The sequence below is a fragment of the Lampetra planeri genome, chromosome 46 (assembly GCF_965212315.1).
Source record: "Lampetra planeri chromosome 46, kcLamPlan1.2.h2, whole genome shotgun sequence".
Taxonomy (NCBI): Eukaryota; Metazoa; Chordata; class Hyperoartia; order Petromyzontiformes; family Petromyzontidae; genus Lampetra; species Lampetra planeri.
In genome coordinates this window covers 4,175,656-4,192,426 of record NC_136152.1, presented here as the reverse complement: position 1 = coordinate 4,192,426, position 16,771 = coordinate 4,175,656, and the positions used below count along the sequence as shown (strand labels likewise).

Genomic DNA, 16,771 nt, shown 5'->3' with positions numbered 1-16,771 from the left:
CCGCCTGCACGCCGACAGCTTTGTGCCCATCAACGGCGCCAGGAGGTTGTTCCATGTTGCAGTGCAGCCCCCAATGCGGGCAGGGAAGCCGCCTTGGAGATGAGAATCTGAGAAGTTGAAACCGGTCCCACGTGACCGCGACAAAGCAGCAGCAGCGGCTTTAGCAGCAGCTTGAGCAGCAATGTGTTCCAGCAGCAGCTGCTGCTGGAACACATTGCGAAAGCTTCACAGCTGTTTCTTCTCCGAAGCTAAAAAAACATCTCCACGACATCACCGTCTCCGTCTGTGCTTCCGCGACATACAACTCCTGACCCTTCCCCAAGTCACACAGCCACTGTCCTCGCATCTCACTCCACTGCATCCCCCCATCCCACCCTCGGTCTCCAGCGACGAGCACTGCCCATTGCATTCCCCTCGTCTCTTCGCGACACGCGCCCAAACCATCTCGACTCTGCGCCGCTCCCTCGCCTCCTTGGGCATTCGATTTGTTTTACATCCGTGCTGGAGGAATCCGATTAGCTATAAAGCTCCTTTTTTATAGAGTTCCAGTAGAATGTTAATATTAGTAACCTGCCAAGGCTCCAAACCTATTCATTCAGCGTCGTCTTCGTGGGATAATGTCCAATATCCTTATCGGCATTCTCATCTCTGCCCTTTCAAACCTCTCTCGTGCCTCTTCTCCGGTGTCCACGTCTCCACGCGGAAAAGTTCAACTCCTCGATGGACTTTGATGTTATTCTGTCTATCGCAGCACCGACAATTGGTAAACGGTATTGTTGTTTTAATCCAGAAGGAAAACTCCAAGAGGCGTCACTGGCACATGTTACTCGTTGTTTGTAGTCTCGAGTGATTTTTATTTCTCGAAGTCTCGGTGGGTGGGGAACCGACTCCTTCAAACGCAGAGGGCTGCGCTGTTTACACATTCCGTCAACAACAAAAACAACGCGACTCGCATTTACAGTTTATAAAGCTGTAACATTTATTAGCCACAGACTACTGTTAAACATGTACAACAAATATTAGCCACAGATTAATCGTAGTACTCATAAAAGTACCTTTCAAATCAATGAGTAATAATTTAAAGAAATGCGACTCTTAAACGAGACTCGCGAGAACTACTCTATGCTTACGGAAGCAGCACGCGGCGCGGTGTGGGGCATGATCCACTCGCCCACTCGTCCCGTTCGACTCCGGTAACCATCCCATTGTCTACGGAACTCATCCTGGTTCGACTCCGGTAACCATCCCACTGTCTCTGGAACTCATCCTGGTTCCACTCCAGGGCCCATCCCATAGTCTACGGAACTCATCCTGGTTCGACTCCGGTAACCATCCCACTGTCTCTGGAACTCATCCTGGTTCCACTCCAGGGCCCATCCCATAGTCTACGGAACTCATCCTGGTTCGACTCCGGTAACCATCCCACTGTCTCTGGAACTCATCCTGGTTCCACTCCAGGGCCCATCCCATAGTCTACGGAACTCATCCTGGTTCGACTTCGGTAACCATCCCATTGTCTACGGAACTCATTCTGGTTCATCTCCAGGGCCCATCCCATTATCTCTGGAACTCGTCCCGGTTCCACTCCGGGACTCGTGCTCGTCTATTCCCCGCGAGTTCGTGGCATCGGACTGCCCCCCCCCCCCCCCCCCATTTAGCGCTCACACCTCGCAAGGCCGGCCGGCAAAAGCCATCGGCGACATTTCAACCAAATAATCTACGGTAAGAAGTGTATATCTACGTTATTCGTTTTTTTTTTGTATTTATAATTCTACACTACAGAATGATTCCTCGCACTTCCGTTTGCTTACGGGTAGATATCTGCAGTAATCACGTAAAAAAAGGTGAAATAAGATCGAAGCCACATCAGCCAGGCTCAAAAACGTAAGGATTAATTTGCATGATTTGCAATGGATATGTCTCGAGACCTTCACTGGCCGTTAATACAAGTGACAACAACGGCGGCGGCACACACAGATCGCGTGTTTTGGTGACGGCTTACTCGGGTCGGATGAATCCTGAGGTGGGGGGGGGGGAACGGATGGGGAAGGGGGGATGGGCTCTGGCATGGACACAAGACAGAGATACACCGACACACAGGGGCACACGAGGAGACTGGTGGGGAGAGAGGGCTGGGAAGAGCATGCTTGCAAAGGAATGTGTGTACATGGGATGGCGTGCATTGATGCGTCACGAACACACCGGGGCTGCGTTGCCTTCCGTCGCGAGGCTGCGTAAAAATGGCACTCGGGGTAAGGCGAGTGCCAGGGCGGTTCCACGCGAAGCCCACTGTACCTATCTACAAGAACAGAAGAAAGTGATCACAGCACTTGTTCACGTTATACTTCTTTCTCTACGATTACCCCGTTGAAACGAAAGCGTAATTCAACTAACGGGCCAGAGTCCCTTCCCTTATTTTTTGTTTAGGCAGCGTTATATAGTACACACGTCTTTATTTTGTGTTTTTTTTTTACAGATCTACCGGATCAAACGTCGTGGGGTTTAGCTGCACGCGGTCTGTGCTAACCACAGAATATTGCAGATAATACTGTCAAGGAACTCCCTGCATCACACAGTGGCCTCTTCGACTGCAGGGCCCCGCCGATACGTCCTCATACCGCTTCAAGTGGCCGTTGGAAGTCTCTCGCACGATACAAAATTCCAGTTCCGTGCTATCGCTCTCTCACAGTTCACGACGCATCCTCGGTCCGCTTTGCGCGCTTGTCACCTGACAAACCACGGACGGATTCATCCAATGCCACGACCAATGAACGTTGTTCTCCCGCGGATGCTCTCCGGCACGCGTCTGTACGCGTTACCCCCCCCCCCCCCCGAGCGCCGTTTTTGCCGGATTTGTTGGGAGGAGGATTGTGGAAGTTCTTTTGTGGTGTGGTCCGAGACGACTCTTGGTGAAATTTCAAGGTGCCACGAACAGGGTAAGTTGTTGTTGTTGTAGAATATGTTGTTGTTGTATGTACGTTTGTTTTTGGTTTCTATCGGTAGAGGCTGTGTTGCTCCGCCCCACACACTTTTGCTTTAAAATAACCGGCGTCACAAACTTCGTGTGAATATGAGAATCAGCAGAAATGTGTAGCCTGGGTCCCTGGGAGCAAACACTTGGCAGAAAAGCGTCAGAAAAAGTGCAGATGCAAGCGGCATGGTCGGTTCACACGATATTGAATTCCACCATCGTGGCACAGAGGGGCTTCTCAAAAACTGTTTTGACATCATGCAAAGTGAGAATATTATGCCAATAGCACAATGTAGGGTAGGCCTCCAGATCCATCTGGTTTAAATTAAAGCAATAATTTTCAGGGCAGCTACTGCATGTACCCTGTATTTGTGAATACTTAGGCCATAGGATGATATTTATATACATAGAATACAACTTGAATTGCTTCTGAGGTCTTTAAAACACGACGATATAATGTATGAACTAGTATGAGTCTTAATTTTAACCGATGAAAGCAGTTAACTTAAAAGCAAGGCTTATTTAACGTTCCGTCCACGACACCACATTTACAGCGAGATGGGGGGATTTGTACAGATGGCGTGAGCAGGTGGCTTCCCGGTCGGAGCTGTTCCGAGCGCACGGTGCAGCGGCGCCCAGCGGGGCTGCGGCCGTTATAGGCTGGTGACCAGCTGGGTGCTGCTGCCTTCTCGGATGTCTCCCTCGGTCGCCTCGCTCTTTTTGCTCTCGTCCGGCGGAGCAAAGCCCTCGCAGCAGTCCACCTCGTCCCGGCTCTCCCTGTTCCCGCGCCCCGCCGCGTGGCCGTCCCCGCCGTCCCGGCTCGGCTCGGGCGGCGGCGGCGGCGGCGGGGGGCAGGCGTCCCCGCGGGGCAGGTCCCGCCCCTCGCTCCCGCCGCGGCTCGGCTGGTAGTAGGCGTGCAGCTGGGGCTTGGAGGAGGCTCGCGGCACCGACTGGCAGAAGAGCTCCTGCTCCGCGCCGCCGGCCCCGCTCGGGTCCGGGCGACCGGGCTCCCGCAGGTCGGGCATGCTGGTGTACAGCGAGTCCCGCGTGGGCGACTGCAGCTCGGCCACTTGCTTCGGAGACAGCAGCGGGAAGAAGGTGACGGGCGCGTCGGGGCCGCCGGGCGGCCGCGCGGCCCGGCGGTGGGGCGGCTGCAGCGAGTGGGTGCGCGTGGGCAGCAGCGGAGCGCCCGAGCCTTCCTGGACGAGCCCCGGCACCCCCGCCCCCTGGGCCGGGGCGAGCGTCGGCACGTCGGCGACGATGGCGTCGTCCTCGCTGCTGCTGCCGCTGCCGCCGCCGGCCCGGCCGCGGTCGAACTGCGGTATCGCGTCGTCGGTCGAGCCGTCCTGCCGTCCCACGTACACCAGTTGGGCTTTGAGGTCGCCCTGCAGGCTGTCCCGCTTGCCCACGTAAACCAGCTGGTGCCGGGGATTGCGGTTCTCCCACTGGTTGTCCTGCCGCCCCACGTATACCAGCTGGTGCTTGGCGGTGGCGTCGCGCTCGCCGCCGGCTAGGTACGCGGGTCCGTTGCGCGAGTCGCTGTCGGGGTCGGGAGGCCTAAATCCCTGCGCCGATCGGCTCTCGAGTACGCCCTCGGAGTCGGAGAGGAAGACGGGCCCGTTTGTCGGGTGGAGTTCGGAGAGACGGGTTTTGTTGTCGTAAGGGGGCTCTGAGAGCCCGGGGCCGCCCCGCTGGTCTCCCAGGAAGTCCCTGCTGCTCAGGTGGTAGCTCTTGCCGTGGTTACCATTTAGCGGTAGAGTATCCATTGTGCTTGTGTCTCTTGCATTGGTCATTGAGTGCTCTGCAAGCGACGGTGGTGGGCGGGGTGGGGGCACAGGACGGGGCAATCAAAAGTTAACCCTCGCAGGTCGGGCTCTCAAAAATTGATAACTGCAAGTTGCTATTTCAAAGTATAATCTAAAAAGCGAAATAAAAAAATGACAATGATAAACGATAACCAACGATGCGGATATACAAACAGCAACTCATAAAATGTATGACACATAAATGCATTAATCCCCTAAAGTCAAATATTGGATTCAAAGAGGTCTGGGAGAATCAACGGCATGGGCCGTGATGACCTCTCGACCTTGTTCAAACTCTCATGAAGTCACACGTCTTAAAAAATACTTCCAAATACCGCAATGAAGAGCTATTTTCTTCAGATAATCTAAATGAATAACACTCGTATAGAGTTTAGTACAATTTGAAAAAGGTGACTTTATCAGATGCCAAATTAACCTGTGAATGGGGCATCAGCAGCAGGGGCTCAATGCATTTGAGACGCAAGTGTTTCCAGCGCTTGTGGATTGGCGAGCGAAGCAAACACAGAGGGCAAACTCAAGCAACACACTGTACTCGGGAGGGGAACAGCACTGTACTGTGTACAGCCTTCCTTGTGTTCGTAATCATGCCTACGTGTTTTACATCATGATCAATTTCAGGATTGCATTTGTGTTAAATTAATAACGGTAGTCCGCTACATTTACCATAAGTTGACTTTATGAGAACAACATTCGTCTATCAATGGCATAACTGGAGTCTCAAGCTAAGAAAATGGGCTTTTTCAAGTTGCCGTGTGTGGCTAACAAACATGGATGACGGTAGCGGAATATTATAACATTTAGTATGGAGGCGTAGGCCTCGATTACAGAGCTCCCACGAATGGAAGGAAGCCCTTCCACCAGCAGCGGCATGAGGAAGCCACTGCAGGTCTGCAACTTGACCCTTTGAGAACATCGTTTTAATACCTTGCTTGGCCGGGTCTGGACCGTGGAACTTGGAAAGGCCCAGGGTTTGTGGTTTTACTTGGACTAGTTATGCCACTGCGCATCATAGTCAAAAGATGAGTTTAAAAACCAAGTTTTTTAAAATCAAGAAACGTCAACTCCCCACCCGGTAATTTAAGACACGTCACATTCAGTTTCCCGAATGTTGAATCTAAAAAAGGATTTACTTTTGATGGGAAAAGTTATCGTCTAGAGCCATGCTTGACTGTCGGCTGGCCACTAGCGAGTGCGTGAGGGGGTTGGGGTGGGGGGAAGAGGGGGGGCAAAGGAAGAAAAAGCCAAAAGTTACGGCAGCACAACCCAACAAGAATGGAATACAGCGAACAAGCCTACACAGGGTGCAACAAGTCCGTCCTGCTGACCAGCTGCTCTGCCCGTATCACGAGATGTGCGACTTTTGCACAAATCCTGAGATTTTAAACTCGGCATTGAGAACCGCCCGCCGCCGACCACCTTTAAGCGGAGAGACGTGAATCAGACTCCGCTCCACATCGACAGCTAAGGCCGCCGCTGTGGACGCGAGTCCGAAATTTAACGGACTGCATTGGCCGTGTCGGGACCGGCGTAATTGTGAAAAGAAATTGAGCACCGCTCGTCCGCATTAGGAACGCCGCCTTACAACGGGAAAACCACCGGGCCTGGGTAGGATGATCTTTCGGGCAGTGGCCTGCTTCTTCAGAGCAGAAGGTATGGCAGAGAGATCGGCCGACTTATTGACAGCGATGGTGCCTTGTGAAAACTAGGGGGGTGGAGTTTAGTTGACGTATCAACAGTTTTGAATGGACAGAATGGGATTTAGGAAAATGTGTGCTCTGAAGAAGCACACGTAAGCAGAACTCTGGTTCCGTATCTCCATCTATGAATGAGAATATGTTTTAGTCCACTGGCCTCTTTGTCTTTCCAGAAGCAATATTCAGAATCAGAATATTTATTTATATTATCCAGCAGCATTTGTTAAGCAAGCAAACCCTGGACTGGTTTTGATCTTTGGGTTCTCATCAGCAAAGTCAGCTTCGTTAATTAAATGCCGCTAGGTTATCAGATATTATTGGCAAGGGCACTCCATCCAAATCACTTCACGGCAAAGAAAAGATGAGTCTATATATGCTCTGAAGAAGGATCATTACTCAAAACGTTTGCCTGTTAAATGTATTTTCCATTGCAAGGCAGCATTAATGATGAGGGGTGGGCAAGATATTTTTTTTATTTGAATGGGCGAAGCGGTCAATTATACTGCATGTAAGCACACAATCTGGATATTTACAGAGCGCAGCATAGGATTATTAGCATACTTGTAATGTATTTTGTAAATATTTAATGGTAATTATTCAAGAGTCTCACGCACAAGAAAATATCAGCATTAATCCCTCGGCTACAAATAAAGCGCTCGGACAATATATGACACAATTCATACATTCATTATCCATGCAGTGCCCGACAACCATTGCATCGTTCCGCTGAATATACAAACAGCATCTCCATTTTCCTGTGACTGCAACGTTTAATACGTTTATCAGAAGCACTTACTTGGACGTAATTTTAGCGTGCTCTACAAAAAAAGGGGGCTTAATTTTACTCTAAAGGTTTTTCGTTTAAAAAAAGTAAATAAAAACAATAAAAGCACATTCCCTTTAAAATTTAGACCTGAAACATTTCACAGAGCACTGCGGTCTAATTACAGTGTTGTTTTAGGTGCATGAAGCGGACACTTAAATTAATCACAAATACCCAACACATTCAACAGCGCAATATAGAACTACCCTCTACTTTAGTAACGCACTAATATTGTCACACGTCATGTATATATGCGGCACGTCCAGGAGGACATGTTAATAAAACACTTTCCCTTTGCGACAAATAGACATATTTTTTAAACAACCACATTTTTGATGTCGGTGAAGAGTTTAATGCGTTTTTGAATGCATCGCTGTTCCATGCTGCTGGTTTGCGCGGTGAGACGTTCTTGTTATATAATCTTGATGGTGAAATCCAGCTCTGCATGACCTCTCTCTAAAACCGACAGTGGCAGGGCTGAAAATTGCACTTTTAGAGCAGCGCCGGAGGTATTCGCTTTTGCAATTTTCGTCCTGGACACAAGGAGCGGGGTGCGACTCTCTAAGGCACTCCCCGGTCTCCTCCAGGTGACCACGAGCGGTGAGGCCAGAAGAACCGAATTCCTTCAACGGAACTTTGACATTCGTCAATGACACTGCCCTGGAGAGGAACACATGTGTCACGCGTGGCGGTTCAGGAATTTCCGCTACTTCCTCGCCTTCGACTTTTTTCCTGTGCTACTGACACGCGTGTTGGGATTTTGTTACTTGTCAATGTGCAACGTTGCCAATGAATGCGCTATCACGAGAAAAAAGAAACGTGTTTAATTTTGACAACACTTTGATCGTCTGTTGGATTGCAACATCGCTGTTATTAGAACAAATTAAAATCATTATTTTGGCCACTCAACTTGTGTCTTCCCTATAAAACCTTACACAACACGTGATATACAACAGGGTGTCCATGAAGGCATCATCCATTATTTAAGAACCACAATTAGGCAGCGGTGTGAGCTATGTGACTAAAGCTACAAAGACAAAGATCCCCCAAATAGCTTTAAATAGATTGCCGGGGAAAGTGCCGTGAGCGGCCAACACTATGCCCAGTTGCCTTTGTATCCCGAGTGCTGATGTCTAGACACCGCAGCCGGGTACTCGTGCCAGTCTGAGTCGACCTATGGGAGGGCACAGGACCGGTGAAAATTATTTGCCACCGTTACTGGTCGAGAGCAGGAATCAAACTCGCCGGGTTTATAGTGCAGCGCGACCACCACTGTGCCACCACTCCCCTATAAAAGACAAACAACTACAAAGACAAATATCCCCCGTATAGCCTTAACAGACTGTAGGAGCAAGCGCTGTTAGCGAGTAGCACCTATGAAGGTCGGCACGGCACACGAGGGGGTGGGTGGCCAGCACCACACCCGACCGCTTTCATCTCCTTAGTAGCGATGTGTACACACCGCACCAGGTACTCATTTGAAGCTGAGTCGACCTAGGGGAGGCCCAGTACCGGTTCAGACAATCGTCACTGGTGTTGGCCGTGAGCGGGAATCGAAATTGGGTCTCCGGGTCCATAGCGCAGCGCGCTAAGCGCTGCACCACCGCTCCCCATAACAAAACTACACACACACGCACGCGTGGTGGTTAGAAGATTTTATCTTGCGAGTCTCGCCTCTTTGAACTTCCGCACGACCCCCTTGGCATTGGCGTTGCACGTTCGATCGTGATTCGAATCCCCATTGTCCACGGCCCGACCCAGTTATGGATCGTTCGAATGCCTGCGCTTCGTGGCGCCGGAATATCGCCGGAGATTTTATGTGAAAGAAAATCTCACAACAAAAATGCTGCCAACATTTCAACCACGCAGTTCAAACCGATGCCTAATTATACATTCTTTAATGATGAATGATACCTTTATTGACACCCAATTACCGAAAGAATCATTGTGAAAATGACACGGTAATTACAATTACAAATTACGCCGCGTTGCGAGTACGCATTGACGTAAAAAGTCATTGCCAAGGAGAAGCGGCAACGCCTCCCCCTCTCCGCTGCAAGGGGGCCCTGTCAGGGATGCGTGGTCACCGCATTAGCGCATTCCTTCGCCTGGGAAATTGAGGCTAACCTAAGAATAACTGGGTTTCTCATCTATAGGGCAACCTACTTCATCTGTGATTCACCCATCTGATAAACGTAATTGAATCGTTTGAAAAGTGCCACGGCGCGTTACATCCGCGGCTGGGTGTGATGTGACGCGTGGTTTGGGTTTGATCAGGCGACAGGCTGACCCCGGGCGAGAGGCGCGGGGGGTCCTTGCGGGAATCTTCCCCGTGGCTGCGAATGTTCAGACCCCTCACGAGCAGTGGCGGAACCGTGGCTCCAGCTTGAGGAGGCTACACAAGCTCCACTCCCGGGTTTGGCAGTCTCGGGTGGTAAAGCGTGCACCGTGGGTCTCCAGTGAGAATGTGGACTGCTCTGGTGGTTGGCTTCATCATAGAATCGCATAGAGATCCATATAGTCACACAGAGACCCATGGACTCACGGAGAGGCGCATAGACTCGCATAGAGACCCAGTTGACTCGCATAGAGACCGACTGATTAACTGAATGGAATGCACTGGCAGAAGCTTCGTAAGCGCTTTTCTCCAGACAGGCACATGCAGCCGATGCAGCGTCTCAGGAGATCTGTTCTCTTGGAGACACTGGGTCATCACCATCATCACCAGCAGCAGCATTATCACATGTAGCCTTCACATTCATATCAATTCATCCACCTGCACGCGTTATCACACGAGGCTATAAATCCCAGATTGACCTTGCAGGCTCCTCTCTTTGGCGCCGTGGAGCCACCAATCTGAACAAAGACCCTTTGTTTAGCTCTCCGGCACGCTCTCGGCTTCTACGATGCGTCATCCGGCAAGACGTCCGCCGTTTCTCCCCACGAGCTGGGAGCTTTGTCAGCAACCGAGCCGACGCCGTGCCGAGCAGCACGCGGTCCAACGCGAAAGCACATCGGGCAGCCTCCGATTATCGCGGTTCGCTACGTACGGTGCGAAAGAAGTTAAACGTGCATACGCAAGGCGCAACTGCGAAAACTCGCGCGGCGGTCAGAGCCGCGTTCCCCTCGAGTTATCACTCGTGTACCTTCACCCTGTCAAACCCACGATGCCCCCTCCCGCGGGCGAAGGGTACAAGGGACAGTGCGCGGTGGGTGGGTTGAGGGCAGTCCGCTGGGCCTCCCACCTGGTGACTTGCGGTAGAGGCCGGTGGCCGGCGCGTTACACACCACCGTGTCGGCCAGCAGCGTGTTATACAGGTTGTTAGAGCCATGCGGGCGCAGCAGGGAGTTGCTGAGAAGCTGGTTACCCACCAGGCCTGTACGGCAGGCCGGCGGCAGAAGAGAGCGCCGTGGAGAAAGCCCCGGCGACAGCAGAACAGAGAAGACATAGGAGAGAAGCGTGCATTCACAGCAAGGCAAGGACAGCAGTGCAGAGAGCGAGGTGGGCAGGTGGCCTCCGAGGCCTATGGCTTTCACCTTCTGACATATTTGGTCGTTATTTGCTCACAGCTTTATTCCAATTCGTGCTATCGGCGTCGCGTCTCGAGACCAAGTCTCGATTTGGATCCCTTGCAGAGCAGTGCCACCGTTGGTGTTAAGAGAGCGGCCCACCAGGAAGTGGATATCACAGAGCTACCTCTGAGAACCGTTTCAATGACCTCTAAGTCCACACAGAAGGTAGCACTTTTGCACTCGCTCTGCATACGAGAGTTATGTTTTTCACATGAAAGTCAACGCGATGTTTTAATTCACAGGGCTGGAATTGAACCAAATTTAAGTGGAAAACCGAAGGTGATACGTTTTTGTACGCAGTCATTGCTGACCCGAGGCTGAGATCAACAACTCACTTGAGGGCCCAGTTTAATCAGGATTCGAAACCAGAAATCTGAGCACTGTCTTTCACTTTTAAAAGTCTAATTCAAATTATTCCTGGTGGCACCTGTCCAACTTCAGAACACCGGTCCAAAGGACTGCGGCGGTCCAATTATACGCGGAGCGTAAGCGTGACCTCTCACCAATTCACGCTACGCTGCCCGTCTCTGACGCATTTTACAATACTGATTTTTTGGTTTGTAATTTTATAGGCGGTTGGCAGGATCGGGGGGGGGGGGGGGTTGGCCTCATGTGCACGTCGGATATACTCGGCGATTCGAATCCCAGGCGGCCAGCGGCTGCTACAGCAAGGCTCTCAAGGTGGTTTGCTGGGTTGGTGGTTTCTCTGGTCGCTCGGTCGGCGATGATTTCCCCTCCCCGTGACACAATGAATTGTCGCGACTTGTGGCGGGTAACAAATTGCCTCGAGAGTGAGCGGCTGCAAGGGTCGGGTAAACCAATTACATTCAAATTACACAAATGTATCAATTCTCATTCAACACACATCTTTATACGTGACATCTTAAATAAGTCCTCCAATTGCGTTGCTGCTATTTAAGGTCGTTTCACGATGACGTCGCCAACGGATTAGGGAACGTAATTCGATTTAAAATGCGCTGATTCACCACAAAGTTTTGAAAAAGACAAAGACCGCCGTAGTTTGGGCGACGTACAAAACGTGACAACGCACTGTGACAACATCGCCGTACTATACGCTCTACAACCCTCTCGAAACGCAATCTCTGCCACCATATCTGCCGAGTACTCTGTATTAACTTACATTATACTGTGTACATTTGGGAATCTTTAGTTATCTTTTTCGGCAATTATAAAATATTTTTCTACAAATTTTGACCAAAATATTTACCCCCAGGAATAGTTTCCTAATTTTTTTGTTTTAATCATCAAGCCAAAGGTAAAATAGATTTTGATGGACGCGTTTTGATGGATGCGTTGGTTGTAACCCTACAGGCCACCAATGACCGCATGAGAACACGATTGCTGGGTTAGCACTCGATTAGCACGAGCGTCGTTTGGAGGGACAAGTGTGCACGTGCCGTGACTCACCGATGACAGATCTCACCACAGGCATGCGCCATCAGATACAGTACATCCAAACAATGCCAAAATGGAACATATTTCCCAGGATGGAACGCATACGAACCTTTATTACAGTTTAAGATGATTCCCACTCATTTGGTAAGAACGTTGCCCTGTTTTGCAAGCCTTTATTCAATCCTGATTTCTCCTCTTTTTGGAGTTAACATGTTGTGTAGAGAGGGCCATAATTTGGCAGTGCTGTTATGCTGATTATTCCTAAGAAGGCGAACCTGGTATATAATAACAATATTTGTTTTCATCATCATCATGAAGGTGCACTCCCAACGCCAATGACTTTCACGACTGAAACCTTAATTTAAAGAATACATTCATCAGGTTGTCTTATCGTCGTCATACAACGCGATTTCTGTAAAGCAGGAATCACATTATTCCGAAACACCAAGTTGTTTTCCTGTGACAATTTACGTTGAGCCTGCAACCTTCCAGCCCCTTGAAGTTATACAGGATGACCTTTATGACCAGGCCCCTTTGAGACTAAACGTCTCTTTTTTTTTTGTCTCCAACAGAAACCCGGCCGGGTTTAAACGAGGACAGAACAAAGGAGACAATAAAAAGAAGGAAACAGGGGGGGGTGGGGGAAAAGGGGGGCCGAAAATTATTGGCCATCGTGAATTAAGCCACACACCAAAGGCCGAGCGGAAAGGAAGCAAACAAAGGCAAAACGTTTTGTCGCAGACGTCCGGTCATCATCTCAACGACCGACCATGCGGCAGCCCGCATCCCGGCGGCAAGCCGCACAGGCTACGCAAAGTGTGCCCATGGAGGATGCGCCAAATGTTTTGCGCTCATTAGAGAAAGCGATCGGTGTTAGTCGCGTCGACAAAGCAAACGTCCATGCGAACACGCCGCATGTGAGTTGCACACGTCCAGAGAGCATGGGGGCGCGGCGAGTATTTATTTGACCGAGAAGAGGCAATGGCTGGCAATGTCGAGAGGAGCTGGGCAAGGCGAAGATGATTCTATCACACCTCGGCTTGCATTTGTATGTCACAGTCCTCGCAGAGGGGAGGTGGACACTTCTTCTGGTCACCTCGTAGACCACGCCTACAACACCTGGCAAGCCCTGGCAGTCACCAATTCAAGTACGAATCTTCAGACTCAAATCTGCTTAGCTTCCGAGATTTGATGAGTGTATCCAAGGTGACTTGGTTGTAGTATTTAACTCTAGTTTGTATTGTAAGGCAGAGCTCGTGTAATGCTTGTGTGAATTAGACATCTTTTGAAAGAGGACGTAACTGCGTAGCTCAGGGAACTAGCACCTCCGATTAGCACGGTTGGCTACGTAGAGTGTGAAAGAAGTTCACTAGACATACATGAGATCTTGAGGTCGATTCTCGGTTTGAACCATCCCGTGATTAAACTGAGCTGTCAAGCGTAGGGATCTCATTTCTCAATCTGAAATATAAGATCTTTTTGAAATGCAGGTTGTGCCTTCCTTTTATCTGTGAGATGTGATACAGCACAAATCCGTTGATAAATCTCATCGAGGCATTGTGACCGGAGGTGGCTTGGTGGCTCAGGGGTCAGAGGGCACTTGAGCCGGCACCGATGAGAGACTGGGGTTCGAATGTTGGGGCTTCGACCGCCCACCATCGACTCTGCAAAATTCTCGAGTGCGCAGTCGATGGTCTCGGCTCGGTCGCCAAAGACTTGGCAAACGAAGAAGTCGCACTTTGGGTTTTTCGCTCAATTCGGCAAAAATTCTAGCTGTGAGAACGAACACCATTTTCAGGATATAATGTGTACTAATCGTGACGTTTGGTTCTATACAGCATCGTTCATGCAAATTGCATCTTACAATCGCTGAGGAACCACATACAAGCTGGAGGCAGCCAGGCAGTGAGCCGGTGTCAGCGTGTGCTGTTTAGACGGGAAACAATTTAGGGGCTGTGGCGCAGCGCCCCTGTGACCTGCTCATGAGGAGCGCGGGAAAACAGCAGAGGGGCTTCACGAACGTGGCGGCCGCCGACATGAAAGACACACGGGCAAGGAGCGCGAATCAAGCGAGATGACGACAGCGGTTATGTAAGGCCATCAAAAAACGTCCAATTACATTGCTGAGCACAGCTTCGCCACTCTGCTGCCACGTGAAAGATGGAAACTTTCATGAGAGAGCCGAACAGTCGTTTTGTGGCACTTCCCTTTTGCTTTGTCGTCACGATATCGGTGGCGATTGATTTTGAATTTGAGTGGCGGTTTAGGTAAACGCAAAGAAGTTCTCCAGCAAGTGGGCCTCCTGTCAAACGCACACGGTGACTTTGTAAAGCAATCCGTGTAAATATTCACCTACCCACTGCGGATTCACGGCATGGGTGGAGTGACATCGCATGTGGAACCCCGCAATCTTGTGGTGGCCAGTTGATTTTATCCGCTGAGCGACCGATGTATTTCTGAGACAATCGACAAAGGATGCCGCTGGAAATACCTATAAACGTATGGTTGTGGGCATCTTGCAAAGTAGATATGTAGTCATGTCAGCGATTTGAGAACTTTCAATTATTTTTGAGGCTGACATTAACAAACTATCATCTCTGCATCAGATGCACGGTATAGGCATGCCATTTAAACTATATCAGTTGTGACCGTGTGATACAAATCACCTGGAATGCACCTACACTCATCAGCTCTCATCAGCTAAGCAGGCTTGAGCCTGGATAGTGCCTGGATCGGTGACCACCATTGCACCAACAGGTTGCCACGGGGCTCACAGGGCCCACGCGGTGGGGCAGGAGAGGCCAGAGCAGCAAATTGAATTCCCTGTCCGTGCTCCCCTCCTTCATCAACCCGCACTGACCAGCGTGGTGAAGTACGGTCCATTCCCCCTCACAGACCTCACGACGTCGGGAGGACGGGCCTCTTACAGAAGTGGATCGACAAACATGGGCGTTACATGTACTTAAACATAGATGAAATAATAGACTCTGGTGTGCAGAGCCTGCCCAGTAAAGATGTGCATGTGGTAGGAACCGTTAGACCAATGTTGGCCAAAGCTTGTTCAAAAGTTGGCCCAATATTGGCCGAACGTTCCATGTTTATTCAGTGCCTTGGTGATGCTGTGGTCCAAGCGCTAGACCCACAGTGTTCTAAAGCTGCAGTCTTCGTGGCGATTCCAATTAGGGCTTGTTCTATGGAAAGGACTTGGCACCCCGTCATAGGAATGTAGAATTACCATCGCTGGCTCATGGCCCCCCAATGAAAATCAGCGCCACTCCGTCACTCACTCGAGTTGGGTGGGGGATGCCTTTGAGGTTCGAATTACTCGCAAAGGGGGTTGTACGGGAAAAAGTGAAACATTTACACGTAAAAAAGAAATCACTCTTGCCTCGTCCGTGCGAAAATATAGTTCATGAAGTGAATCCATTAAATTGACCACTTCCAGTGTTTGGTGCGGAGATGTGCATCGTCGGCTTGGGAAAAATGTCCGCGTGTGCAATCGCGCGCGCATTACGCTCCCGCGCTGCTCCTCTTCGCCCATCACCATCATTAATCATTTCCGATTCGCTGTTGGATGAATGCCTTTCCGCGTTGACACAACGGACCACGATCCCTTGCAGTTGCGATCCATCCTCCCTCCCTCCCCGCACGCCCTAATTACTCTCATCCCTCCCCCATCCCATTTCCACGTTTGTGTTGCCCGTACAGTACAATCGAGCTTCGGCGCAGTACACCGCGCGCCCGTTTCCCTTTCCCTGCAGCTAACGTCCGTGTTATGTTTGTACGGGCGCATACGCGTAGCCGAAGGCCAACATTAAACCAAAAGCGGTTTAAGCCGAATAAATCTCGCAATCGCACGTCATCGTGCGTAGCGAGCCGCCGCGGTGTGACGGTTAGCGCAGTGGGGACTTGCAGCCCAGAGGGGGTCGATTCAGTCACCTGGCGTGGCAGGTGACGACAGGGGTGACTACAAGGGTGCCACGATTTGTTTCTAATTCCCCCACCTATGTCCACCCAGAAGCATAAACGGGTTCACCACATTTTTACACGTCGGCTTTTACGACCAATATTACAATTCATAACCAGTTGCTCTTGAGTTCGAGCGTGTAGGTACAACGCGTTCTTTTAAACCGAAACCCTCGACCACCCGACACAGCCAATCAAAGTAAATTGTCACGTGAGAAAACATTCCAATTGATTTGGGTTTTCAGCAATGCGGAATGCTGAATCGCAAAGCCAATGTTTCTCGACGTTTCTACACTAATTGCTTGCTGCTCAATTTGCTTGATTCCTTGATAATTTCAATTTGTTGAAGAAAATAAAACAAATCAATTGGCATAATTGCCCACGTGACAACTTACTTTGATTGGCTGTGTCGGGTGGTGGAGGGTCATAGTTAAGATTTAGATAGCACCTACACAATCTGACCCATAACAAACCAATTGTGGGTTTCACCACAGTTAGCCGA

General features: G+C 50.3%; 1 protein-coding gene across 2 annotated transcripts in view; it reads right to left on the bottom strand.

Annotated features, from left to right (window-relative positions):
• Nucleotides 1-954: 954 nt before the first annotated feature.
• Nucleotides 955-16,771, bottom strand: part of LOC144733339 (adhesion G protein-coupled receptor L2-like) — a 351,793-nt gene continuing 335,976 nt past the window's right edge. For both annotated transcript variants that reach the window (XM_078615186.1, XM_078615187.1), the window contains one exon: nucleotides 955-4,772. In XM_078615186.1, the coding sequence (XP_078471312.1) occupies nucleotides 3,625-4,772 (1,148 nt within the window). In that variant the 3' untranslated portion in view covers nucleotides 955-3,624. The remainder of the gene's footprint in view (nucleotides 4,773-16,771) is intronic.